We start from the raw sequence: 27,986 nt of genomic DNA, 5'->3' as shown, positions 1-27,986 counted from the left end.
TGAAAATGCTCAAGTCAGCAAGCCTAAATCTGCAGCAGCAGAAGGATCACTTCTTATCACTGGTATACATGGGGCAAAGAAGCGAGCAGCAATAGTAAGCAAACAGTTACACAGTCCCCATCACTATACTATGAGACACATACAGTTACCCCAACTTGGAGGAAGTGTCTTCATCTGCTTTCTATCCAGCACTAGCAATGAAGCAAGCAGCTACTTCTTCCCTTAACATATGGCAAGACTGTATGTCATGACTTCAGAAAGAACTCTCCTGCCCTCCTTTCTTTTTCATCTTCTCATAATATTTCCAAAGTACTTGAACATACAATCTCCACTGTTGCGTTTTCAATTTGAGACATAATATGCGTGTAGTTTTTACCACGGAGCAGGCAAAGCCGAATTAAATTACTTTCCCTCTCATATCAGTAAAGGCTTCCTTGTGTAGAAATTTCGGGGGGGGGGGAACAACAGATTTTGAGAACCTATTAGATGCTGTTTAATAGGCATGTTCAGCTTTATACCATCTCATTTTGCAAACAGCTCCCTTGCAGGAGGGAGCTCAAAAATAATGACTTGTCACTGACTTTACCTTTGTTTATTTTTATCCACATATTCTAAGGCAAGCTTTTGCCATAAAGTCAAGCAAAAGCAAGGGCTTTCTATGCCTTATGCACAGCAGAAAAAAAAATACATTGTATTCGATACATAATGTGTAAAGCTGGACACATTTGAAGAATCAAAAACAGTGGCATTTTTCTAAGCAAATGGCTCTTTTGGATGTTAGCTTGTTTTTTCAAAACTGGTGTTGTTTATATACTTTCCTTGTCACAGTGGCCACGTAAATATCAAGCAAACAAAAGAAAATGCACAGAAAGGCATAAGCAGCTGTACAGTATTATTTTCCATTACCTCACTGTATCACACAGCATAACACCGACATGATACCCTTGAACAAGACAGTACTGTAAAGTTTACCCTTCTACAGACGGTTGTCATGACCACAATTCAATAAGGAGGGAAAATTAGATCCCGGGCCACTTACTGTGCATTGTTAAAGCATGGGGACAGTGAGAAAGCTCACCTGGGTTCTTCCAACCTTAAATCAAGATAAATATGGCACGTCTGTTCTTACATAAGCTTTATAATTAGTCAGACAGTTCAGCTATGTGAGTTGGTTATGGCTTCACTCAGAAAAGAATCTTCATTTTACAAACCTAAAGAACAGGCAAATGATTTTTTTTTTTTTTTTTTAAGATAAAAGTACTTTATATTGTCTTACAATCAAGTAGCAATTGTTACCATAAAACTACAGCAATTATTCAATCTTTACACGAAAGATACAAAAATAGCACTGAAAATATTTAAAAATAGACACCTGTAAATATTTTTCTAGATGGACAACAATGTGAATAATTGTTTTCATCTTCATAATAACAGCAATACCAAGGAAAATAAATTGACGTTACTGGATCTGGTATATAGGCTGTTCTGAAAGTAATGCCTCCTATTTGTTTCTATGGAAACCATAACAGATGCAGAGTGCACAGTAACACTATTTGAGCAAATTCTCAGCTACAAAATGCTATTTCTCAGCATAGTCACCACCACTAGATATGCATCTTTGCCAGCAAACAAGAGCCTGCATGCCATGCTTGTACAAATCTGCACCAGAGGTAGCCCACTGTCACCATTGCTGAAATGCACCACCCACCGCCTCAATGTGCTCATATCCACTGTTAGGTTTCCATAAACATTCAGCAAATTCAGTGAATGTCAATGGGTGCCATGTTTTCTGCAGGGAGGAATTCAGTGACAAACCTTTGCTTCATCCACATCCCATGTCACATGCCATTCTGTCAGGCTGCCCCTCTGCTGCCATCTGTCACACAGCAACAAACTGTAATGGAATATTGATGAGAAGCTGTGTATAATCAATGAATATTAAGATGTTACAATTATGAAATAAACAAGAAAGTTTGACAGAGCAGACTATGATAACAAAAAGAGAATAAATAGAAGGCTTACCCTTATCCTGGGCTCACTCACAAAACTCCAGCAGAGCCAATCTCCAGGACAGATCCTTCCCCACTGGTAGTCAGCTCTTAAACAGGTCTAGGAGGGGTGCAGCCAGGCTCCACCCCTTGCGACAGCACAGGTGAATTGCCTTCAGCTGTGCTCCTCTGGCTGACTCATGGCTCGCCTCCGGTGATCAATCAGAGGTTCAGGCTGTAACTCAGCAGTTTCCATACAAGCTTCAAGCTCTACTGCTGTACCACCAACATCCATATCTGATATCGTGTGCCAACACAGTAAAATAGGAAGCATTACTTTCAGAGCAGCTGTTGCAGATGAATTGGTCTTCACACACAAATGGTTTTTTCTAGTTCAAGCACTTTACCATTTCCATCTTTGCAGGAAGGAACAGGAATTCCTGAAAAAAATCCATTTACTCCCTCACCTTCTCATTCTTGCTTGACAAATCTTAAACTGAATATATTTATTTAAATATATATTCACTATCACAGTCATCGTTTAGCTAACTTAGACCACTGAGTCTCATAAAAGCAACCTATTTGCTTCCTAAGTAATTCTTTATTTATTACTTTTTTATTTTTTTGTTTTTCTTTTTTTTTTTTAGCAATCTACTGCCTGCATCTTTTGAAGATAGAATACTCATAGAGTCCGGTCCTATTTTAGATTGTAAGTCTGTAAAGCACTTATACATCATACACAGGGAACAGCAATTGCTCTGTGGGATAGTATATATTTGTATAGCTTGTATCACAATCTTTATTAGCCTTTGAACTAAGCCCATTTAATCTTGAACTGGAACTCATTTACCTTCTGCAAACAAACATTTAGCAACATAAATCTGTTCTGAAAGTCTCTCTAAGACAATCAGATACAGTACTGAGGACTCAAAAAACACAAACTGGGACACACCTATAGACGTTAGCTCTTCATGTAATAAAGAACACCTCAGATGCCTTATAAAAATAAAATAAAACAAGTGACATCTTAAAAGACCTGAATTCTTAATTTGCTTAAAGTTTTATTTCAGATGCATAATCTTTCTGAAATTACTTGTAAACATTATGTCAAGACTCTGTATGCTTGCTTGGTCTTTGGTAAGTTGCTACGTAGTTCACGATTCAAAGCACCTAGACATTGTTAAATGTTCCCATAATTGTAATATAAGAACCTAACTGCTCCTAATTTGCAGTTCATAGCCTACCACTACTGAAAACTCCCTGTTGGAAGTGGCTGAACAAGAAGTCCCTCAGTATATATACACACACAGTAGAAGACACAAAGCTTTTAGTAGGTAGAGATATTTCGGAGCTGAAGTAGGGGGGTTGACATATAACATTCCTGTGTTATTTACAGCATATTTGAGCGTGCCAGCTGAAGAGAGGCTTTCATTGTGAGGTGCATGTGAGTATGCCTCTGACATCAACCTTGGATAAACTATAACTCTTTATCCTGAAGACAGTGAGTGAAAGGAAAAAAAAGTACCTGTATGTGTGCATCTGCACTGAGGATGCTTAAGGGCAAGTCACTGTGTTCTTATTGGTAATAGTGCCTTTTCTGTATTGAAGACTTATGAGCATATGTAGCATTGTCTTAACTCCTGAAAAAAGCTGTGAGAACTGTGTCTTCCTACTGTACTAGCTAGTGGGAATTCTGTGGAGAGATGCAAGAGTAGTCCCAAGTAATCTTTCTTCCTGAGGCCAGTGCATAAAAATGAGCTTATTACTCAGAGCTGGAATTTAAGAGAGGTTTAATTCTCTCTGCAGTGTCGCTTTGTTGCTGTAGTCATATAATCAGCTTCTTTCAGAAAACCAACAGCTGCCAAGACTAGAAATTCTGGTAAATTGCCTGGATCTGAAAGAGGTTCCGGTTCCCAAAGTCTCTGAGAATTCAGTCATACAACGGTGTGATGCATTCCATTCCTCTGCTTGCTCTCTAAGCACAGCTCTGGAAGCAGCTACTGAAGCTTTAGTGACTTGAGAAAAAAAAAATCCATAGTCAGCATTTCAGAGTGTAAGCCTAAGCAAAACCCTTAATATTCTCTTCAGCTCTGTTCTGCATAGTTGCAAAACTAATTAGTCTCAAATATTTTATTTCACAGTGATTATAATATAACTTCTCGAGAACTGTGGCATCAGACAGTTTAATGGCAGGGTTTTGTCTGCTTCTGCATACACTGTAAGAACGTCTGCGAGAGCAGAATTCCCAGTTGTTGTGTGGTTAAATTTCGTAGCAGTACAGCCAGACCTACCTCTCAACTCTAAACTGAATTAGAAAAAAAAAGTTTAACATCCCCTCAGGACAAAGTTACATGGCAGAATATTGCTGCTACGCATGCAATGAAAAATCTGTTCTGGACATCAGTCTGGCCAGAGGGAGAATTAGTACAGCATTCCTTCTGCGCTCCCACCACCTGGAATGCAGTATGGGCCTTCTCACAATCTTTCAGCAGACCTGCCAAGCCCCACTCAGATGGAAAGTCCCTCACTTTTTTTTTTAATAGCAGCTCTGTATCTGATGAAGACAAAATGCTTTTGAACGTCACAGCATGACAGAATCCTTGTAACACTCAGAGCTGCTCGCACTCCTGTAAACTCAGCTGCAGGAGCTGAAGATAGAGCAGTAACCCTTTCTGTTGCTGCTGCCGGTGCAAGAGGGCTGAGTGGGACAGAAGCTGGTGTTCCCAGACTGACATATTGGTCCAATCATGAATTCCATACATCATTTCTCCACTGCTTATAGAATAGTGGCACTGTTATATTTGTTAACTTTGATATGTTTAAGTAAAATGTGCACCCTAAGTATCACTGTCTTGGCTAGTGTAAACGTAATGCATTTTCTTGCTTACACTTCAGTCTTTCCTCGTTCATGCCATGCTATCTCAGCCTGAAAGCCCTGATTATGTTCTAAATCAGTACTGCTTATTTCTATTCAGCTAGAAAGACCAGAATCAAATATAAGGTCAAAATTAATTCTCATTACATCTGACACGCCTTTTTTATTTTTCAACAACCTTCACACAGGCATTGGTATCCCTATTTATATAGTCCTGGCTCCGTCTGGGGCTGCCAAGACAGGACATTTTTTGTTTGTTTGTTTTTCCCCCCTCCCCCTTAATATTGCTGTAATTTTAGTGCTAGGTGATCTTGAGATGAGTTAAAAAAATTAGCTGAAGATTAGTATAAGATCAAAGCAACAGCATGTTTGTGTACAAGGGGCTACAAAAACATACCATAAACCAGAGAGCGCCTGGCAGGGCTCCTCTGGTGCTACAGAAAATCTTCATAGGCAGTATAAATCAGCCCCCCAACCCTGGTGATTTTCCTGCGTGTTACACACTAAGCTTACTCCCTGGGGAAGTGCTGGGCCAAAGGAGGAGTCTGGCTTTTCTTTGCAGTGGGAGCTGAGGGTACAGTTTCATGTCCCAGCCAAACGCATCCCACAGCTGCTGCCATCTAAGGTTGCACTCTCTCCTGCTGAGGAGGAGCTGCCTTGTCAGCTCAGCTGCCAGTGCCACGCACTTGTAGCCACACCACTGGCTGGATCAGATAAGCGCTCCAGATAAGAAATACCACTTTTATGCACTTACGTATCTAGAACACATACGTATGCATAAAAATGTACTTGTTTTCAGCCATATCATCTTGCAGTAACTTTGTCATTTTAAAATGGATTGAGGGGTGCTACCTTTATTATGGAGCTGTCAATATGTATAAATAGAGGTGAGAGGACATAACCAAGGCAACACAAAAGGTTACGAAAATATTAATTTTAGAAAATGGAAATGAAAAGAGGAAAGGCTTATTTCTTCTTCCATTCCAGTTACAGAGTGGAGCATTCAACAAGAACAAGCCAAGAAAGAAATACAAATTGACTTCCAGCTTTCTTCTGTGGATTGCCATCTCTCCTTCAGGTAACTAAATGTATGTTCCATGGTCACAGGCAGCTTTTGAGGTGAGAACTGCAATATTTCTCACTATGGGACAGGCAGCCTGCTTCCTGAGTCAGGAAAGCAGAAGTTTGCCAAGCAGGACTGCCAAGTAAATAAGACGACCCTGGGAATTCATTAACACCAAGAACCCTCAGCGTTGAATTGAAGACCACAGACCTTCCCAATGCAGGCAGGACTGGTGCCTGCAGCAGGGTGCTGATGGCTCTCTGTTGCAACAAATCCACGTCCAACCTCCTGCCCATGAGGATAGCAAAGGGATTATCCAGGCCCAGCATAAAAAGATGCGAGGACAACTTTAGGATGAGAAGAGTCATATTCAAAAGGCCTGCCTGCAAACAAATACTCCTTAAAAGCTGATGCAAATTAATTGTATGAAGACAGTGCACAAAGGTAAAGCACAGTAAGTATGGGTGAGGATTATCTAATTCAGAATTCATTTTGTGAGAGTTTAATTTTTGTTCATGTTACAACAGACTGCTGAAAGTTTGCCTCTCCCAGAACCTTTACCAAATTATCTCAAATTTCTCAGTTAAGAACAACTCTAGAGTCATACTTGCCAAGAACAGTAGGAAATTCAGGCAAGAATTGGTAAGAAATTGTATTCACATGTTAGGTGACTACTGATAGCAGAACTGATTCTTTCTTCTGTTGAGTTCAGCAAACAAGCTGACAGTCAGGTAGCAATGGCCTGAAAGGACTTCTTAATTTACTGCAGATTCTGTGATTTAAGATGCCTGTGACAATGCTATGATACTAGTCCTGATTTAATGCTGTATCAGATTACCAATATGATTTAAGTACCAGCTGATAGCCTGTGGTAAAAAGGGCATCCTTACTTGCTAGACCTGTAAACTTAGGTCAGAATCTGCAAATTTAGTATAAATTAAACAAGCAATGATCATGTAATTTTCTCCTGTTTAGAATCTGCCTTGAATCATACATAGTGGCTGGAAGATACGAAGGAAAAAAAGGAGACTTTTTTTTTTTTAAATTAAAAATTAAAATGATTAGTTACTATTAATTACTGACATTTAGGAAACAAGAAGTGTGGTTGGAAATCAACTTTGTCCATAAGAATTACTAAAAGCCTATAACTTAAGTTATCTAAATGAGTTCAGTTTTGAACAAAATTGTGCAGAAAGGCTTTTACAAAGACAACTGTAGGATAGGAACAGGAAGATGAAATAAAACACGGGTGAAATGTAGTCAGCAAAATATCAACACACAGTAAGTCTGCATATATAGGGACACTCACAAAATAAGTTAGAAATTGCCAACCTCACATAAGGTTAACCCAAGCTATACAAAAAAGTTACTGACAAAATAGAAAGTAAGCAATTCTAGTCCTCTGAAATGCTTTCAGAGCAACTATGCTGTCATGGAGAATAACTGCATTGACCCAACCACCAACCAACCTTATCAGAAATGTAAAGGCATCACAAAGACCCTTTATCTCATAAAAAGTAATTCATCTTACCTTGCTCACTACAGCCTTTCTTTTGATGAATTTTTTTTTCTTTTTTTTTTCTATTTTGCAGGTATACTCCTAAGCCCAATCTGTTTTTATAGGTTGGTGCAACGGAAGTGCTAAGTCACAGCCTGAAGCAGTGATTGAGCACCTGGTGGGAGGACAGGGCCAAGGCAGGGAAGCTCAGCTGCATGCAATGCCCCTAAGTGATAGGAAGGGGTGGAGTCAGGATCCACTCCTTCCCAGACCTCATTTAAGGGCTGGCAGTGGAGGTAAGTGTATTTTGTTGGAGATCCACATGTACCTGAGGTGTTCTGTAGGTAAGCAGCTTTTTTCTTTTGTTTTAGAGGATATGATTGTTGTACTTGAGTAAGCCCTCATTTGCTATAGCTTAGCACTTTGCTTTGTTGTTATTGCTTTTTATTACATTGCAGATGTAGATTTGTGAATCAAATTTTATTTTGCGTAGCTACTCTGATACAGAAGATCCAGGAAAAAGCTTGATTGCTAGTGAAGTCAAGAGGAAATGCTTTATCTGCTGTGACTACTACTTGGGTGTGAGGGTATTAGCATTTTAATGCTCTGTTTGGAGAGAACGTTCTGAGTGTGAGTATTAAGTGAGCTCAAGACAAGCACAACAGCAGCACTGTTCACTATGATAGCAATCAGTATGTTCAGTATGGTTATAAAGGTTATATTTCAATAGTTTTTTTTTTGAGTTACTAAAAGCATTCAATAACTAAAGTAATTTATTCTTTCTATAGACAAAAAAAGTAACTTTATTTCCCCCAGATTTAAATCTATGTGAGAAGCAAAAAGTCACATGAAATGGAACTTGCATAGCGGTTAAGCATTGGGGAAAATAACTTCTGATGTGAACTTAAAAGCTTTTGGAAACCTGTGCTCCAGAACTGGTCAGTGTGAGCTGCTATGTTGTATGGAGCTAGGTTTATGCCTTGCAAAAATAGGGCATAAGCCTCTTCTGACAAGATACTTTTACAGCTTGCTAATCAATGTGCTGTAGTTAATCTATGACCACTTCTTATTACTCCATCTTAATGAAAAAATAATTCTATATATCATATTAGCATAAGCTTGGTCATATGTTTATAACTTTAAAATATTACTCCTCCAAATTGCTTTCTACCACATAACTGGGGAAAAAGTACTTTTAGAAATGCCTGGTAGTTGGTGTTGTCGTTCATTTAGATTTCTATATAGCTGGAGCAAAAATATCTGTTGTTCAGAATGAGAAATATCACACTCAATATCACTTAAACTACTGAATTTATTTTGCTTTCATGTGATTAATAATGTAGGAAAACACGTGACTGCAATTCCTTATTTTGCTTAACACAGTGTTTCTGCTTTAAACAAATTTAAGAATAAATAGTTTTTGCTTTATAAGTGATGGTGTTTATAGTTGAAATTGCTCCTAACTGCAATAGGAATTTAAATATTTCAGTAGATACTTTATGCCTACTGAGACTTTCTATCAAAAATTTAGCAGTACTTCATAGAAAGTATGCTATGGAAATTAATTAATATACAATCAATAGACCGCCTACTCCAGGGCTCACGAAAGGCATATGCTTTGTGCCTGCCTGGCTGTTCTGGTAACTTAAAGGGGAATTAAAACTTTTATCTACTTAAAAAAAAAAAAATCCAACAATAGAAATTCAATGTAAATATTTAGTACTTAGTTAACTGCTCAGAACTTAAAGAAGGCAATACTACTTATAATTATAAGCTTTTAAAGAAAGTACTAATGAAAATGACATTATTTACCAACTCTGAGTAAATATAGGGTTAAAAAAAATCTAGACCTAACAAATTTATAATCTTTACAGTTAGAGGATTCTTAAAAAGGAAACATCAGTTTCCTAAGTATTTCTGCTATTCATTAGTGCTTTTACAGAGTGCTTTCAAAATTGTCTAACAATCAGTACTGAGCTGCTTCATTTCGCATATGAAGATTCTGAATGGAGCAAAACTAGTAAGAGAGGTGCTATATTTTAAGTAACTCTGCCTGTAACATGAAGGCTGTTAAGTAAGTAATTCTAGTACATTGTATTAATTCCCACATATGGTCTAAGTTCTCAGTTTTTTTAAAGACTAAAAACTGAAGTAGAGTGACTTATATATTAGTTAAGGCTTGAAGGAATCATTTGTTCAGTTCAAATTCCAACATAACACAATGATTCATTCATTCTGCCTGACAAATCACTGAGCTGGGATATATATTTTAGGGAGACATTCTTCTAAGGGAAGACTTTGAAGGGCTTTTCTTGTCACATGTTAAGCAGTTCCTGGTTCTGCTCCTGTATGGGAACAGTTGAGTCATGGCCTGAACCACTGATTCATTACCTGAGGCAAGCACTGAGTCAGCTGTGGGAGCACAGGTGTGAAGGCAATTTACCTGTGTGACTGGAAGTGGTGGAGCCTGGCTGCACCTCTCCTAGACCCCCATTTAAGGGCTGACTGCCACTGGGGAAGGAGCTCTTTCTGGAGATTGCTCCCTTTGGAGTTTTTCTGCGAGTCTAGGATGTCTGAGTATTTTCATTTAGTTTTTTTTCACTTAGTTTTGATTATCTCTTTCCTTCTAGTTACATGACCTGTAAAATAGCAACCTAACTATGCCACTCTACTAATTATGTATTTGTTGACTGTACAGCTCCTTAATCCAAATGCTAAACTACTTTTATGAATATCACAGTCCTTTGAGCTGCATGCAGAATCAAACTGGAGGGGAAGATGACTTTTTTTTTCCCCTTTTTCTGGGTTATTTTTAGTCTGGGCTCATCAAACAGTTCACCATTCAGCTACACAACCAGTTATGTGACAGAACAGAGAGAAGCACATGGAAGGAGGTATAAGCTGTAGAGGACAAGGAAAGGGTTTCACAAAGCAGCTCAGTTATCTGTAGTTGCTTTTCTGCCTATTTTTTCTTCTCCATACTGTAATTGGCAGAAGGGAAGGCAGAGCTGTGGATCTGAGGATCGCAGTCTAGTATGTTGGTGTGAACTAACTTTCACAGGCAATTAAAAGCAAATATGCTAGACTGTGAACTAAGCAGTTCTGTTGTGGAAATGTCCTCGGGCAGAGGGGATGGCAGGACAGCTGGGTATAGCAATGTATTAAAAACTGCAGCTGTTTTTCTCTTGCATTTAAGAGCTCTTAAGTATACTGTGTTAAACTTACCACTACATAATTTGTTCCAATACTAAACTTCCTATGGAGTTATGAATAGATATTATCTTTCTGAACTTAATTTTTGCTGTTATCTCCTTCCTGTTATTTATGTTCTTAAGTGTCTAATTTCAGTACTAGAACTTAGCATTTAGACCACAAGTAGGATTTTTGTAAGAGTGTGTGTGGACTAAATTTCAGATGTTGTCTAGCTTGCTGAGCCATACTATAGAGAGGAAAATGGAAGCACTGGTTCAGGATAAGAAGTTCTGGAAAATGGCAGCATGGAATTAAAACAGTCTGACTGTTTTCTTATTGTTATGGGAAATTCAAAAAATAACAATTTGTGGAATTGAAGACTAACATTCAGATTTTTAAATCAGAAGGTAAGCAGAACAAATGAAGTATTTTACTTTTAGTTAGAAGTTCCCAGTAGATTATAGCTCTATTTCACTGTTAATTCAAATAAATGGCCAACTAATCAATATTTTCCAACATCAAACAGATTATTTTTGCCAAAAAATTATAAAATGATTTCTCAAGTAGAATAAGATTAATGCTAGCAAGTGTACTGACCACACACTTTCAAGTGACCTATGCTTAATCCCCATTAATCTTAAGAAAAAATGTTGGATATCATAATGACAGCAATTAATAGAGGAAGCAGACTTGAGATTATGTATGAAAGAAAATTCATTTTATTGCTTGATTGAATCTGAACTGTGTTGTTTTTGTGGACTTTCAAACAATGAGAAAAATGCTAACTGTTGTTTCAGTATTTGCTTATGAATGAGCACTAACAAGGTAGTGCTTTCTTTCAAATCTTCTGAATGGAGGGAGTTCCCTCAGTCCTCTAATCCATAAAGGAATCAAATTTATAAAGATTTTTATTTTCAGTCTGTAACCTATTTACTGTAAACATGTTATTAAAACTTATTTACTGTAAGCATTTTAAGTTTTCTAGTACATTTTGAACTTTAAACGGTGTAACAGAAAAGCTAGTAGACACTGTCTCCCAAAGCAAGGACTGGGGGGTTTTTATTCAAACTTAATCAGCATCTCTGAATGTTTAATAATAGTAGGATCTATTGAAGAGCGAAGAGCTAGTAATGAGTCACATGTGCTTATCACTTATCTGTAATAAAACAGTATTTCTGATACAGATGTTTAAGATAAAAGCTTCAGTGGTTAGAAACAACCACTTCAATTTTGGCATAAATTCAAGGTACTGATGAAAGGAGTTGGACTGCCACTAACCTAACCCAGAGAGAAAATGAAGGACAATTAGTTCATAGTTCAAATTATTGTTCTAGTTCTTCACACAATAACAGAAATGGCTGTGCCAATCCAAGAATGAAAGTAGGCAGCAAGAGAAGTGCATGCTGCTGCTGCAGCAGGCTAGATTTGTAAGTATGGCCTTAGAAATGAAACTCACTGGCTAAAAGATGCTGCTTCCTCAAATAGTTTAATGATTTGTTTATAACAAGTTAAGCCACAAGGGAATCCTTAACAGGCTTTGTTTGCTTTCTGAGTGAGAGATGGCTCCACCTATTTATTCACTAGAAACACTAACATTAGTAAGAATTTGAGTGCAATAGGAAATAATATTGAAGGATAAAATAAAAGTTATCCCCAGATCTTCATTTTGTTCCGCAAATACAAACCTGATGATGGAGTCAGAATAAAAACAAATTTCTGGCCAGATCTCTGAGCATGCATCTTGATAGCTAAGCAGTGCAAAGAGTGAAACTTTGACATTTTTATAGACCTCATTTTAGGGAAAGTAGTTTTATTTAAAATCATTATCACATTGTCTGCCATGTAAATACATTTATTAAACTAAAAAAAAAAAGGTAACTGGCAAATACCAACACATTCCATTCCTACTGGTGCTTAAGCTGTGATGAAGTGCAAGCTTGTAAAGCTGCTGTGAGGAAGAGAAGTGCTTATTAACATCAGAAGTCTTGCGATTATGTACATTAGCCAGAGGCTTCCTGCATTAATATGATGGTGAGAAGAATGTGTGAACCCTGAGGATTTCCCATGGAGTCTCCCGTGCTAGAATCAAGTCTGGTTACATTGCAATAAATTAATGTTTAGCTTTTAAATATGTTAAAACTGGTATTACTCGCTCAAGTAGCAGATACTGCTTCCTTCAAAAGAACTTGGACAAAATTCTGTATTATAATCAAAGATGCACATTATAATCAGTACCTTGAAGAATGTAGATTTTTCTCTAGTTTTCTATTATCCTTATCAGTCCAAAATTCCTGGATGCTTCAATACACATAACAGCTCTTAGTTTTTTCCTGAGTCATACTTAGTATGCAGTGAGTGTTAAGTTGTCACGGAATTGAAAGTGATGGTATGCAGTTACTATAAGGCCACATTTACCTTTAACGCTGAGCAATAAAGAGTGCATATGTATAGTCATCAGTGGATTTGTCTCTCCAATCTTTACATGGCTGGATAGGATGCAAATATTAACAGGTAGCAATAAATCAGCATAACTTCAACTGCTTTTGCATTTCAGATGTGGTATTGTCATACAAAAATGATGTGTAAACTACAGAATGGAAAGGCATGAGTGAATGGAAAAATGGTTCAGTAAATACATCAGTATGACTTATGCTCTACCTCTGTTGCATTGCTGCATCTACTCTCTGGTCTTTAGAATATCTATTTGCACATGCAGAATGTCACAGGCTTTGCATTTACCAAGGCTTAACTGGGTATTTGGTGTTTAAGGGATAAGCTGAAAAAGAGGCTGAAATTGCCTTACTTTTTATCATCTAGCAAAGCCTGGACACAAAGAGTACTTAAAGAATAACTAAACACTTCAGTGCTGGAATAAAGCAGCTGCTCTCACACATGACTAAGATCACATGCACTAAGTGAAAAATATATCCCCTAATGAACATATGCCAGGAACTGTTTTGATCCAGTCTTAACAGAAATGAAACATTTATGTCCATGCCTGCCATATGGGAGAACCACATTTCATGATTACTCCCAGCCTCTCCTTCCAAGGACTGACACAGAGCACTAGATGAAGTAAAATCACTTCAGATTATTCAGCAAAACATTTAAATGTCTGCTCTGTAGCTTCCTGGTGTCACCTTTCCGTTGCATGCCCATAATCTTGCTAAGCTTGTGCAAACTACTGAACTGTAGAGGGAAGTGATGCAGAAAGCACAGCCATCTGGGCCTGCTGAATAGGAAGAGAAGAAAACACTCACTGCGAGAATGTTATTAAAGCCAGGATTGCTTTTGCAGGAGTGCCAAATCTTACTAATTAATTTTCTGATTTATTCTTCAGTGAGAGCCTGGCAGTGATTGTATTATTCAAAAAGCAGTCGTGGTCTATTTCTGAATCTTAAAGTGAGAGTCTCTTTACATCTTGCAGATTTTCAGTACTTTGTGACCTCCTAGCATTTGGTTTCCAGATACGCATCTTTCCTTAAGACTCATCCCTGCCAGAATCCCTGCTGCGGATTGCTGCCACAGGCATGCGGTGAGGCTGGAGGCTGGGCCAGCGTGCTATACTCTTCCCCAGCAGCTTGGCCCGGCCTGCCCTCCGTTACAGTCGGAGGCTGTTGCTATGACAAACCTAATCATGGCTTTTTTTTTTTTTCTTCCAGCAGCAAACCCGCTATTGTTGTTGCGAGTTCAAGGACAGGAAGGTACGCACCTGCCTCCAGAGCGGGCTCGGCGGGAGGGCGGAGCCGGGCTGAGAGGGAGCGCTGCCCCGCCGCCGGTACGGCCGCGGGCCGGGGGTCCCTCCTTAACTTGTGGGCACCAGTAGGCTCTCGGCTGGTTCTAGCGGCCGGCCGAGTAGCAGACAGGAGCCCGCTCGCGGTCAGTGGGACGTGTTATTCATTCGCGGGCTTCTGCGTAATTCTCCGCGGTCCGGCCCCAGGAGCTGCCCGCGTTCCAGCGGACACGCGCGGGGAGCCGCGGGGCAGTGCGCGACACTCCTCCCGCCCACCTCTTGGCGCCCACCCGCCGCCCCACAGGCAGAGGGCGGGGATAGAAGCAGGCCCGCCCCTCCCGCTCTCGCCCCTCTGCCCCCGGACGGCCGCTTTCCTCCCCTCCCTGTGGTGCGGCCGGCGCTCGGCGCGTCCCCGACGCTGACAGCTGCCGGCTTGGCGTTGCGCGTCTTACGCGCTCCTCGTCCTCCCTTCGCCGCCAGCGTGCCCAGCCGAGCCGGCGACGCGGCTCCGTAGGCAGGCCGGGCGGGGAAGCGCTCCGCCTCCGCCCGCCGCCCGCCGCGGGGATGTGTGATTGCCATGGCGAGGCGGCTGTTCGCGGGGGCCTGGCTCAGGAAGCCCCACCACGCGCAGGTAGGCCGGCGGCGGGCGGCCCGGAGAAGCCGTTGGCGGCGGTTTCCCTCGCGGCGTCCCCTCACGGGCGGGCGCCTTCAGCGCGTCCCTCGGCCGCCGGTTCTCCCTTTCCCCCCCCCTCCTCTACCGCCGGGGCCCGGCCGCGCCGTGCCGTCGATCTGGGGTGGCGACGGCGCGGCCGGGGGGGCGTGGAACAGGTGTCGGGCGGGAGCGAGGCGCCGCGCGCGGGCCTCCCGTGCAGCCGCCGAACGCTGCCCGTAGGTGAGAGCCGTCAGCCGGCCCTCGGGCGCGGGGCCGCACGGCTCCGGAGGGTCGGGGAGCGCCCCCCTGTCCGCGCCCGCAGCGCGCTGAGTCCGCACCGCTCTTCTGCTGCCCGGCGGTGCCCGCTGGCGGCGTTCGCCTGCGCGTTATCGGCCTCGCTCCTGCCTCGATGTGCGCAGGTAGGCGCGGAACGGTGCTCTGGCCGAAAGCGCCGTGGTTGTGGTGCAGCAGGAAGTTCTGCTGCGAGACGTCGGCGAGGGCCTGGTGGTACGCTGAGGGGTGTTCTCTGGGTTTCCTTCTGTCTGTTGCACTGTGCTTTAACTCATTTGCGGTTCAGCTGAGTTGAGGGGGTAAATGCCATATTTACATGTATGTGCTACTTACGTTTGTCACCTATTGCTATATTACTAAATGCTTTCTAGTAATTGGCTTATTGAAAAAGTGTGGGCTTCATCCTTATGCATCGTAAAAACCCAAGTGCTTTAATTCCTTCTCATCTGGAGCTTTTCTGATGCCGTTCTCTTTTTGAAAGTGCCTGGAATGAGATGTCAAAGCTGAGGAGCAGTGTTTAGGTGCAGGTGTAAGCTCAGCCCCTGCAGCATTTCTGTCCACAAATGTAGATCATGTATCACCTGATTTTTGACCAGGAAATGTTGTCCTTGATCTCCTTAACAAAGCAGACACTTTTTAGTTCCCATAGGAGGAAGTCTGTGGCACATGTAAAGTGAAAATCAGCTCACCGTGCCTGTACCCGCTTTCAAACTAGGACTCTGCAAATTGTTGACCCTGCTATAAGTTCTACTTTGTTCATAATATGGTGATATTGGATAACTGTTTTTATTTATTCTTCTCAATATTTAAAGGCATTGTTAGCAAAATGTATGATTTCTGCCAAGATCATTTCTTAGTCAAGTCAGAAAGTTAAATATTTGTGTCAGTTGGAGATGTAGCAAAAGTATCTTTGTTGATGCTTTCTCACACTAAAAGCTGTATCGGAATATTTTACAGATTGTTTGGAAGAGAGCTAATGTGAGCTTTATGAAAATGACCTTTCTTTTCTCTTACATTGTTGAATGTGTGCTGGTAGTTGATGTGTCCGCAGAATGGCAGCATGCTGTCAATGTATTGACTTTGTGACTGCGTGTTGCTGTTGGTACGTGACAAATGCATTCATGGTTGAGCTGTACTGATTACTCACGGACTGAGTTTTTGCCTGCAAAGAGGCCACTGCTCTCTAAGTAAATGCTAGACTTAACTCGCTGAGATGTAGCTGTGAGTGAGATGATTAAGACTTGTATGGTGTTGCTATGCAATATTTAATGTGGCAGACCAGGGAAGAGGGTTGTACAATGGAAAGCATTGCTGACTGACTTCCAAATTTTGTTGGCTGGTGTTCCGTACTTTTTGAAAATTGTGCTGTGGAATGAGTTGAGAACATTAAGTTCTGTGCTGAAGAACTTTATACCTCCTCTAGATTTTCTGCTCTGGTAGTGGGAGCAAGATGCTGTTGGTTGGTTTGTAACCAATGTTCCGTGCCAAGTGTTCTATTATTATTTATTGTTATTATTTGACATGCACTTTAGCTTGCTTGCAGTATGCACTATCCGTCAGTAATCGCTCAGCCTTTCTAGCTAAGGGCAATCAAACAGCCTCACCTCATAAGGTAAAGCAGGACAAACTCTGAGGACATCTTGGCTCAGCTCAAAATTTAGTGATTGGGATCCACAAAAACAGTGCTGAAACTTCATTGCAAAACGGGCAGTGACTGTGAAACACAGAATTTTCCCACTGTTTAGTCTGCAAGACTTGTAATAGTAGAAAACCAAATAAAACTAGAGCAAAAAGCTCCAAACCTTGACAAACTTCTAAACACCTAAATAATGCCCCAAAATATCAGTATTATTTATTGGCTGTTACGGTTGGGAGACTAACGCTGTTCTGCAGTGCTGATTAACATTTCTTGAGAAGACATGAATGTCCCAAATTCAGGAAACGTGGTTCTGAATTTCTTTCTGGTAACTGTAGTTAATAACTGTACTGTGAGGCTGAGGTCAAACCAGTAGGACACACACATCAATAACGTTGTAGAGAACACTGCTATGTTTGGGAGCTTTCTGGCTGCTAGAGATTCTGGACCTCCTTTACAGACTCTCTCGGGATGTTGTGTAGCTGCCTGTAATGCAGAAGACTTTGAAGGCCCAGGTTCCAAAGGCCCCCTTAACGTATCATCATCATTTCCTCCAAGCTTTTAATTCTCTTCTTGTTGTTTAACCTTTTAAGTGGAAACACCCTGTTTTCTTTCTTGGTTGCTATCCTTTATTTCAAAAGATACATTCTATGATGTTTGCTCAGCTTGACTGCTTAGGATACAAGTGGAGATGACATCGTAATCCGAAGTGTGCACTGTAAGCTCTTAGAAACCTGAAATGCTTGCTATAAACCATAAATCAACCTGAACTTAAAGAGATTTGTAACATGCATACAATTTTTTGGTTCTCTCCTATTGCTGATATGTCGAACAAACTGTGTGAGTAGTTTGGAGTTTTGGAGATGTTTACTTGACTATGGTTATATGAAATACTTGATTGCATGAAGTTTTCTGTAGTGCAAAATAAATGAACACTTCCATACTTACTAACTATAAAAATGTTTCAAGTAAGAAGTACTCTTATCAAAAAATTGGCAAATAGTTGCACTGCGTCTGGATCTGCTACTTTCCATATGCTTTGGAGTGCATCCAGGCTTGAATTCTGCCAGAAGAGGCTTTCCAGTTCTGTTCCAGGGAATGAATGTCTAATTCTTATTCAATGCACATGACTCAGTGCAATGCACAAGTGATGGATGAAGTTGATGCTGTAATAACCTTTTAAGTGTTACAAGTGCTTTCCTTTATCCTTGTGTTCCCTGACTCGTGTTTCGTGTCTTGATGGAAGAGTGGAGCATAAAAGAGAAATTATATTTCCTGGTTTTGGACTTTCTGCCTTTTTTGATCATTTCAGAACTCTCAGTCCTTCTGACATCCTGAATATTAACAGTTTTCTGGAAGTTTGTTGTGATTCCAAATGAAGCTTGTCTATAAGCATTGCTCCCTAATTTCTATCTGGGACTTTGTGCTCAGAAATATGCTCAAAAAGCCGCACGACGTGTGCAGTAAGTGTGGTGCATTGAGGGTGTACTGGCACATACATGGCCTCACCAGGCTTACCGAGTCTGTGTGCTGCATTAATGCTGCACGTCAGTTCTGGCACTTCCCAGATGAGCCTATGTTCTTAGATTTTAAGGAGAAAATGCAAAATTTTTAGAGAGAATTTGTGGGAAGAGACATAAGTAATTCCCTCTAAACTGAACAGAGTAGAACCTCGTGGTCCTCTGAGCAGCTGCGTGCTCTGAACGGGGAGTAGTGCTGGAGACCCATCAGTCAGAACCGGTGTGCCTGCATTGGCACAGTGCTGAGCCTGAAATAAACACAGCTCCTCCAGAACCTCTCGCCAAGTCTATGATGTAGTCAGATGGCGTTTGGGGAGGGTTTTCTGTCCCAAATGCATTCTCTCTGTCTTTCTGAGACGGAGGACAAATTTGGATAAACCCTTATACAGAGGATTATTTCCTGTGCTATGAATACAGTTGTTACTCAGCAGTGATCCTGAGGCTTGTGGACGGCTGCTAGCCTCAGATTATACAAAATGCTATGCTTGTAGTGCAGAACTGCTTTAAATAGTGCTTGGGAGTAACATTTAGTATTGTAAATGTGCATAGGAGGAATTGGCAAGAAGCTTTGAGAAGGGGGGGGGCAGTTTGTTGTCCCAGTAAGATTTGGGAGTAGTTTTTTAGAAATGAAAAACAGCTTTGCTGAAAAAAATCAAATTTATTTCAAATAAATCTGTATTAGATTTTATCTGCAATACTGTGTGTTGGTGTCTGTATTTCTGCCATAAGGTATTAGAGCTATTAGAAGTAACTTCTGGGCTGTGTCTCTAAATGAAATCAGTATCTTTTCTTTCAGATAGACGGAGGATAATCATTAGCATTTACTTGTTGTGATTCTTGGTTCATAGGAACTTGGTGTTATTTGAGGAGAGAAGGAATAAAGAAAATTATCTTACTAGAATTTTTCTGTAATTCTATTAATAGAAGAAAAAATTGTAGAGAAGGGTCTTGTGACCCTTTAGGCTGTAGGAACAACGCTGTTGAAATTGGTAGAAATGAGGAAGTGATGAAATCAGTTTTCCCTGTAGGTGTTCTGCAGAGTTTTATTAAGGACTGTGTAACTAAATAGTTCTGAAATGCTTACTTCTAAAAACAAAAATCAATTTTGGAAAAGCGAATGCTGTTTTTCTTCCTCACACTTTGCCCCAAGCATCCCATTCACAGCTGTGGAGCAGTAATCCCTCATACATTTTTATTTAGAATCTGTAAATCACATCTGTGTCCTTGTGGTTGTTTGTTCATAATCATCTGCAACTCGTGTTTTTTCAGAAGTTTTACAAGCTGCTGTCTCACACAGATGTTGCTTGATTCACTGAAAACTGTGTCATGTAATGGTTGGTATCCTTTCTTGTTTGTGGGTACGATTTCATGTGACACAAGAAGTTCTTGTGTTACTTTGAATCTTTGGAAGTGTGCATAATGGAGTTTAAGATCCAAACTGGGGCTGCTTTGAGCTTGGAGGCCCAGGAAGACATGCTGGTGATTTGCAGTAAACACATCCAGAAATCCTGTGCTGATGCAACTTTAATCATGGGCTGTTCTTGTTCGTGATATTGAAGATTTAAATGTGGAATACTTTTCAAATTATAACCATTTCTGGCAAGTCGTACTTCTTAGGCAGACAAAACTAAAATTTGCTTTTAAGGGAAAGCATGTGGAAGTGCCATAATGTCTGGCATTCAGCAGAAGAAAAGAGATGCCTTGCTATAGCTTCTGCCTGCATTCAGTTACTTTGCTTTGGGATAGTATCCATTTTATAGCAAAAGATTAGGTTTTTTTTTTTCTTAAGAAAAGCATTTAACATGATGGGAACAGGAAAATAAGCCCTGGGTAAGTTAAACTTTCCCATTTGAAGGAATAAGATTTCAATCTGCTCCCCATCCTGTATGTGAAGTGGCAGTTGGTGAAGCTGTTTCATCTGGGCACTGCCACCAAACAGAGGTTCTGAGATCAGCCATTTCGGTGAGGACGCTGATGTCGCAGCAGAGGAGGTTCTTTAGGCACTGAGATGAGCAGGGAGGCTCGCACTTCTTAGAGAAAGGACAGAAGCAGCTCTACACCAAGTGATGATCTCTGTCTTCTGGGAAAATTGCACTAAGACACAAATCTTCATCCTCAAAGTTTGTGTTACAATAATGAGATAAAGATGGATTGCAAAACTAGACCAAACTGAGTTCTCTACAAAAGGATAAGCCACCCTTAGGGAGGATATTGGAGTTTGTGAAGATGTTTTGTTTTTAAATAATTTGCTGTGCCCATGGATTTCAGAAAGAAATGGTGGAAGTGGTGATTTTCCCGCCTATGTTCCTTGTGAAACTTGAATAACAACTTAAAAGAAATGGTTGGAATCCATTATAGAATACATTATGGGGTAGTCATGGACTTAGACTGCATGAAATAGGTCTGTGGCTGCCCCAAGAAAGCTAAGAAAATATAACATTGAACATTTAACAGCATGTTTATAAGCATTGGCATTCATTACATGTGTTCCTATCAAATGTAATTTTAGCATTGCTGAGTTGTAAGTTGAATCAGTTGAATAGTCAATCCTAGCAAAAAATAAGTACAAAAAACTAATGAACATGGCTTCACTGAATAGTTACCAGTCATTGAACATGACCTGACTTTATCAAAACATCATGCTTTAATTATAAAAAGCTTTTGTACCTCTCTTCAGGTACTGCTGTATCTCACTGTCCTTGCAAAGGGGAAAATTCTTCTTTGTTTGGTGCTGTATTGGGTTACAGAACCGTTAGGCCAAAGAAAATTAAGCAGGAGACTTACCTAGGCAATCTCAGGAGCTGCTCTGCATGCACTCATTAGTTTCATTACTATGCTTAAACCAGTATAAATGAAGTTTAGATTATGAATGCATAGGTTTTAGTGGGATATAAGGACAAATAAAAGAAAAAAAGTAAATTATTGCTTAAGTCTTTAAACTTGCACGAATATACTGTGGTAGTTTTTATTTGTAAGTGCTACAGCTACTATGTAGTGTCTGCCCTTCAACCAGGGAAAAGTATGAAGGTGGCAGAAAAAGCCCAACACAGTGTTCTCTAGACAGTGTGAGAAAAATGTGATTGTGTATTCACAGCAGAGCCAGAAGAGGCAGCCATCCATGCTGTGCCTTGAATGCTTTGGCTCTGCTGGTTCCATTCACCTCTTGCTTCAAACCTGTGTTTCAAGAGACCTCTGCTGGAGGATTGCCTCAGAGCTGGAGAGCTGGGCTTCCTGTGCAGATTTGCTGGGGAAAGATTTATCTTTGTTGTTGTTTAGGTTTATTTTGTGCATCAAAATAACATGCCTGACAGTAAAAAGTAAACTATGCGGAGAATCCATCTGCCCTGCTTACACCTTAATTTGTTCTGAGGTGAGAACAGGGAGCGAGACGCCCCTGAAGACTTTGCTATGCTGTCTCAGCACTGTGAAAGAGGGATTCTGAGGGCAATGAGCAAATTCTGTAGATGGGCAGTAGCTCAGGACAAGGATTCTTCAGTAGGCAAGTTGTGCTGGGAAGACTGAAGAAGCAGACTAGGTGCTGAGTAGTATTAGGACCTGAGGCTAATATTGTAGAGTTGGATGGTGTAGAAATAGACAGCAAATGGCTGGAAGAAAGAACAGCAGATGATGTGTGGCTTGAGAGGATTGTCAGGGCAAGCAGCTTGAGATTGGTGAAAAGAAAAAAATTATTAGGTGAAAATTACAGGTGAATAATATGGAAAATGGACTGGAGTACAAGAGAGATTGAGCTTCAGCTGAGCATGAATGCAGATATCATCGTTCTCTTATGTATGGAGAAAATTCCTGAACCCATTGGTAAAGTATCCATTCTTGTTATTGCTGGTTCACATCTCAGGTGACTCTTACTGCTCCTCATCAGTCTGTTCAAGTAGTGTGGTTTGCAAAGTTTGTGATTCCTAATGTTGAAAACTTGTAGATGTGGTATTGCAAGGCTAGCAAATTAGGTTAAAATCTTCCAGTTCTGTCCCTTCAGTAGTGTTCGTTCAGAGGGAGCGTGGGATTTCTTTTTGACTCTCCCCAACCCCTTGCCTCCAGTATTTTTTTTTTTTCTTGGCTGTTCTGTCCTCACCAGCCTGTTTTGTCATAGGTTTTCTAAATTGTTTCTAAATGTGCTGTAAACCACGCAGCATTATTGTTGGTCTCCTTTTGTACTTCATCCAGTTCAGGTCTTCATATCCATGTTGTGGATAACATACTTCAGAGGAAATTATGTGTTACTCCAAGGGTCTTCATGGCTCTGGTAAAAACAGCTTAAATTGTTCCTCTCTTACAACACTCCCAATAATGTACCTTCAAAGAAAAACTGGTTGAAGGAACTTTCTGGCCAAGATGAATCCCCAGGAAAAAACGTGGTTAGGTGAATCTTTTTTTAACTAGGCAGTTCTAGGTTACAGTTAAGTGGATGTGTGTGGAGGAACAGCAGTGCACAGCCACTGTGCAGGAAAGGGGCGGGCAGGACTGCAGCTGCATGGGCTGGCATCACCTCTGGGTGTTGTGGAACTGCCTTTTAGCTGTTTACCTCTTCCAAGTGGAAATGGTGCTGGTCTTGTCTTCCACCTAAGTCAAACCGACCTCCCCTGGCATTCTACTTATTTTAATCACTGTGAAAGTCAAACTCATTTGCTTTTACTGTTCTTACCACTGCTGAATGAACAAAATATTTTTTCTTTGTGTCCTCTAGGTACGTTTCTCATATATGCGGATGAAGTATCTCTTCATCTCTTGGTTAGTGGTGTTTATTGGCAGCTGGGTCATGTATGTCCAGTACTCTACCTACACAGAACTATGCAGAGGACATGACTGTAGGAAAATAATAGTAAGTATGTTTAGCACAGTTTGCTTCTTAAGTATTTGCCTTGACTAGTTCCACAGCTCTTTTGGTCAGTGCCATGCATACATTCATCAGATGCTGCTATTCTGTAATGCTGAAATAAGATCATACATTCAATTACAGATAACACCAGTTAACACAGTTTTAATACAGTTATTGAAATTTTCTTTGACCTCCCTCCATTTCTTTTTATTTCAAGAGTGAGATGTTGGGAGAGAGGTGGTTATTGCTTACTTGAGTGATTTGTTGAATATTTTTGTTTGTTTCAGTGTGATAAATATAAGACGGGAGTTATTGATGGATCAGCATGTAGTAGTCTTTGTGGAAAAGAGACATTGTATTTTGGAAAATGTTTGTCAACAAAGCCCAGTAACCAGGTAAGGCTTTAATCATCCATCCTAGCTTTATCAGTTCCTACTGAAATGTCCTGTATGCACGTGTTACACCAGCTTTTCTCTCTTGGCTTCGATGAGAAACAGACTTCTTGGCTGAGAGGCTAGAGGTTGTAATGTAGCATTTCCCTTCTGCAGGTTGTCTGTCGTCATAGACACATAAATAGAGAAGCCCTATCACAGTGGAAAGCAATGCTGTTCTGCTCGTGGTACGCTCTTTGGACTTCAGCATGTGCTTTATGGATGGTAACTGCTGTGCTGCAGTCTGAGAGTGTTTGAGGCTGGTGATAGCTACACTGGCCCACCTCCCTAGGATTTGGATGAGCTGGCTACGGCAGCAGATGTGATTAGAAGAGTTGCAGGCTTTCTTTTGCTTGTAGGGCATTAAGCAGTAGTAACTTTTCTCATGAGGTGAATAATGCAGTTGTAGAAAGAGATGTGAGGATATCAAGACAGACTCAGGAACAAGAACCAGCAGCCATGGCAGTAGCCTCTGTGTAAGTTGCTGCAGCTACCTAACTGCAGTTTCACATCAAAGCCCAAGTATAGCACAGGTATGTTATTGTTAGTCGCTCTTCTTCTCTGAATATGTTCCATGAATGTATTCAGATAGGTAAATATTTGACGATTGGTGTTACATGGATCGTTTTTGTCTAGCTGTAAACAAAGAAATATTCCACTGACTGGATCCTCGTGGACCTATATACTAAACTAGCAGTAAATCTATAATTGCCATCAAGACTTTTTAATTTCATAGTTACAGAATCCAGTTTCCAAGGAGATGATCAGATCCTTGCACATTTGGACAGAATACCTATACTTCTGTACAGCATACCATCTCTGCACTACCCTGCTTCTCAAACAAAGTCAGCAGCCTCTTAGCCCAAGCAAAGAGTATAGTAATGCCAGTATACTGTTTCTCAAGCTGTCTTCATATTTTGATAGGGCAGCATTCCTAAGTCCCTGCATAATGTATGTGAAGCTGCCATTGTTGAATTTGCTGTCTGTAAGCAGGACTTGGTTTTCTGATCTGTGCTGCTGCTCGACCACAGGGAGTGGTAGAAGTTTGGATGATACTTAGGTGAAGGACTTGTGCAATGATTTTATCTTTTCCCCTATTTTCTTGCATAGATGTATTTAGGAATTTGGGGAAATCTGCAAGGGGTTATAAAATGCCAGATGGAAGAAGCTGCTCAGCTTGATTTTGGTACTGATCCAGAACCAAGGAAAGAAATAATCCTATTTGATAAACCAACAAGAGGAACCACTGTAGAGAAATTCAAGGAAATGGTTTACGGTTTTTTTAAAGTAAGTATATGCCTAGCTATTCTATTCTGACTGAAAGGCTTTTAACAATTGTTTAAGCATTACAGTGGCTTTGTCTCTAAGATTGGGTGTGCAACAGATTTTTAGATTGGAGAAATGAGGAAATGTTTGTGTGACTTTTCTGCATGCATTGGTAATAGTTGAAATTACAATGCTTCTGATTCCAACAATGGCTTTTTTCTTTATATTGTTACAATGGAAATGGCTGTACCAAATAGCAGAATAAAGTATTTCAGTACATTTAGTCTGAATTCGTGCCAAATAGCATGGTACTCTGTATGAAGTGTAGTGGATAGTGTTATTTCTCTACAACTGAGAGGCTTAATCAGCTGAAAACCAAATTTGGTCTATATTCTACATACTTACTGTAAGAAAATATTTAATGAGCTGCTCTGTTTTTCATTAGACCAGCCTTTAGAAAAAGACTGCCTTTTGAATTCTAGTCCTTGCATGCTGAAATGCAAAGAGTGCTGTTACTTTCAGATCATACACCAGATGCCTTGGAAAACTGAACAGAAAGGAAGTTCATCAGGCATCTCTAAGCAATAAGAACTAGAACATGATATACTCTCTAATACTAAAACAACAAAAAGATGGAGAACTACAGGTGGATTGGCAGTAGTTAATGAAATCATATATAACCTTTTTTTGTTTGTTGTTTCTAGGCAAAGTTGGGTGAACAAGGAAATCTTTCAGAACTGGTTAACATCATTCTATCTTTTGCTGATGGAAACAAAGATGGTAGAGTTTCTTTGCCTGAGGCAAAGTCTGCATGGGCACTTCTGCAGCTTGATGAGTTTATGTTAATGGTGATGTTGCAGGATAAAGAGCATACTCCCAAGCTGATGGGTTTTTGTGGGGATCTCTATGTGATCGAAAGAGTTGAATATACCTCTCTCTATGGAATCAGCCTTCCATGGATCATAGAACTTCTAATTCCTTCTGGATTCAGGAGAAGCATGGACCAGTGGTTTACTCCATCATGGCCAAGGAAGGCAAAAATAGCTATTGGACTTTTAGAATTTGTGGAAGATATTTTTCATGGACCTTATGGTAACTTTCTTATGTGTGATACAAGTGCCAAAAACTTGGGATATAATGATAAATATGATTTGAAAATGATGGACATGAGAAAAATTGTGCCAGAAATGAATTTAAAGGAAATGATTAAAGATCGCCCGTGTGAATCAGATATGGACTGTGTTTATGGTACAGACTGTAGGACTGTATGTGACCAAAGTACAATGCGGTGTACCACAGAGGTTATTCAGCCAAACTTGGCAAAAGTGTGTCAGCTACTTAAAGACTATCTGCTTCGTGGTGCACCTTCAGATATCCACGAAGAACTAGAAAAACAACTGTATTTGTGTATTGCCCTTAAAGTCTCAGCAAACCAGATGGAAATGGAACATTCTTTAATACTGAATAACTTAAAAACATTACTATGGAAGAAAATTTCCCACACAACTGATTCTTAGTTTCTCCACCAGCAGAAGATACTGTCTGCCACTCGAGGTGGCCTATCATGTTTGATAAAAATGATCTGCAGCATTTTGTAAAAACGTGTTCTCAGATTTCATGAATGGCTCTTCAGCTCTTCCCTTCAGTCAGTTCCTTGTTACAGGGCTTCTGAAAGGATGAACTTACCACCAAGCGATCTGGCAGAAGCCAATAGCACTCATGGTGTTCCAGTGCACTGCTGGGAAACAAAAACAATCCTGCATGCTTGACTGTTCTGTGCACTTTGTTGGAGCTTGAACAGGATGCCATCACATCAAGTAATACAACATCTTAAAATTCTGTGAAAATTGTTGCTCACTTGTGAAATACCTGCAAAAGATTTTTATGAGGAACCACCACTATTGCAAATATGGTGGCTGAGTCCAAGTTGCTGTTATGAATAAAATGAACTGAGATTGAAGTTTACTAATACCTTGGCATGGCAGAATTTGCACATCAATAATTTTTAAACTGTGGAAAAAATTAAAATTTTATTCTGGAAATGATAGGTTGTAATATGAGATTTAAATTGAATTCTGTTTACACCTTGTTACCTCATACTTTCATCTTGAATGTTTTAGTTCAACACTTGAATAGTCCTGATACAGTACACCATGTTAGGAGCCAGGATTTTTAGAATGTTACTACTTAGAACATATTTGTATTTTACGTTTTCAGAAACACATTGCTGCTAAATTATTTTTAAGTACTGACAGCAGAATCATCCTAAGTTTTAAAAGCAACACCAAAAAACCCTCCACAGTAGGACGCTGGTTTATGACAAGTGAAAGAAGTAACAGTTGTGGATGAAGTCTTATTACTGCCCACAGAAATGTAGCTATATGCTTGTACTGAAATCATCCTGAATTATTGCAGAAATTATGCAAGTCAGAACTAGATCATAACTGCTAGACAAGGTGGATTGCTCAGGACCCCAGAATATTGCTTAAATGGGAACCCTGTGACTAGTAACAGCTAGGGACGAGGTGGAATGACGGTACTTTGTAGTATGTTTGTGTTCTGCTGTTTTTTTCTGGTAATATCTGAGTTGAAACTCTCAAGTCTTAAACACTGATCCAGGCACTGTACAGGGCATGACCACTGCACCACCTTCAATCATCAACCCTACTGTTCTACAGATTTTCAGCTTGTAGAGAGAGATGCATAAGACACCTTAATGCTGTGCTCGCTGCATATGTTTAATTTAATGTTTTAGGTATGAAGCAGTTAAAAACCTTAGTGATTTTACTGGCAGTTGTCCTTATCCCTTCACATAGCTGACCCCTTTAATCAGTTACAGCATAGTAAAAATGAGCTTTATTTCACTATTTTAAAAGTGGTTTAGTTGCTTGAAGGTTCTACACTAAATGCATTCCTTGACTAACATCAGGGAATTTCTCCACACCATATGTAATAATGTGTGGCTTGGGCTGAGTGTGTGCTGTTTGTAATCAGCTTTTTAGTTGAA

General features: G+C 40.2%; 1 protein-coding gene and 1 long non-coding RNA gene across 11 annotated transcripts; one reads left to right on the top strand and one right to left on the bottom strand.

The window, feature by feature from the left end:
* Positions 1-196: 196 nt before the first annotated feature.
* On the bottom strand, positions 197-14,601 carry LOC125693036 (uncharacterized). The gene is made up of 3 exons (XR_007376968.1): positions 14,329-14,601; positions 2,023-2,428; positions 197-1,894 (listed from the first exon to the last, which is right to left on the bottom strand). It is a non-coding gene; the product is annotated as an uncharacterized LOC125693036 (long non-coding RNA).
* On the top strand, positions 7,700-27,024 carry DIPK1A (divergent protein kinase domain 1A). Of its 10 annotated transcripts, none has more exons than XM_048944406.1 (7): positions 7,700-7,768; positions 14,044-14,151; positions 14,282-14,320; positions 23,151-23,285; positions 23,570-23,677; positions 24,824-25,000; positions 25,684-27,024. In XM_048944406.1, exons 4-7 carry the CDS (start codon positions 23,166-23,168, stop codon positions 26,494-26,496), a joined length of 1,218 nt encoding a protein of 405 aa, XP_048800363.1. In that variant the 5' UTR covers positions 7,700-7,768; positions 14,044-14,151; positions 14,282-14,320; positions 23,151-23,165; the 3' UTR covers positions 26,497-27,024. The 10 variants fall into 10 exon arrangements, with proteins under 10 accessions (XP_048800363.1, XP_048800362.1, XP_048800364.1 ...); XM_048944405.1 differs by having other exon boundaries at positions 14,279-14,320; XM_048944407.1 differs by having other exon boundaries at positions 14,279-14,394.
* The last annotated feature ends 962 nt before the right edge of the window (positions 27,025-27,986 follow it).

This window comes from Lagopus muta, chromosome 5 (genome assembly GCF_023343835.1).
Source record: "Lagopus muta isolate bLagMut1 chromosome 5, bLagMut1 primary, whole genome shotgun sequence".
NCBI classification, from domain to species: domain Eukaryota; kingdom Metazoa; phylum Chordata; class Aves; order Galliformes; family Phasianidae; genus Lagopus; species Lagopus muta.
Note: the sequence above shows the minus strand (reverse complement) of the source record. Positions and strands in the feature narration are given on the sequence as shown.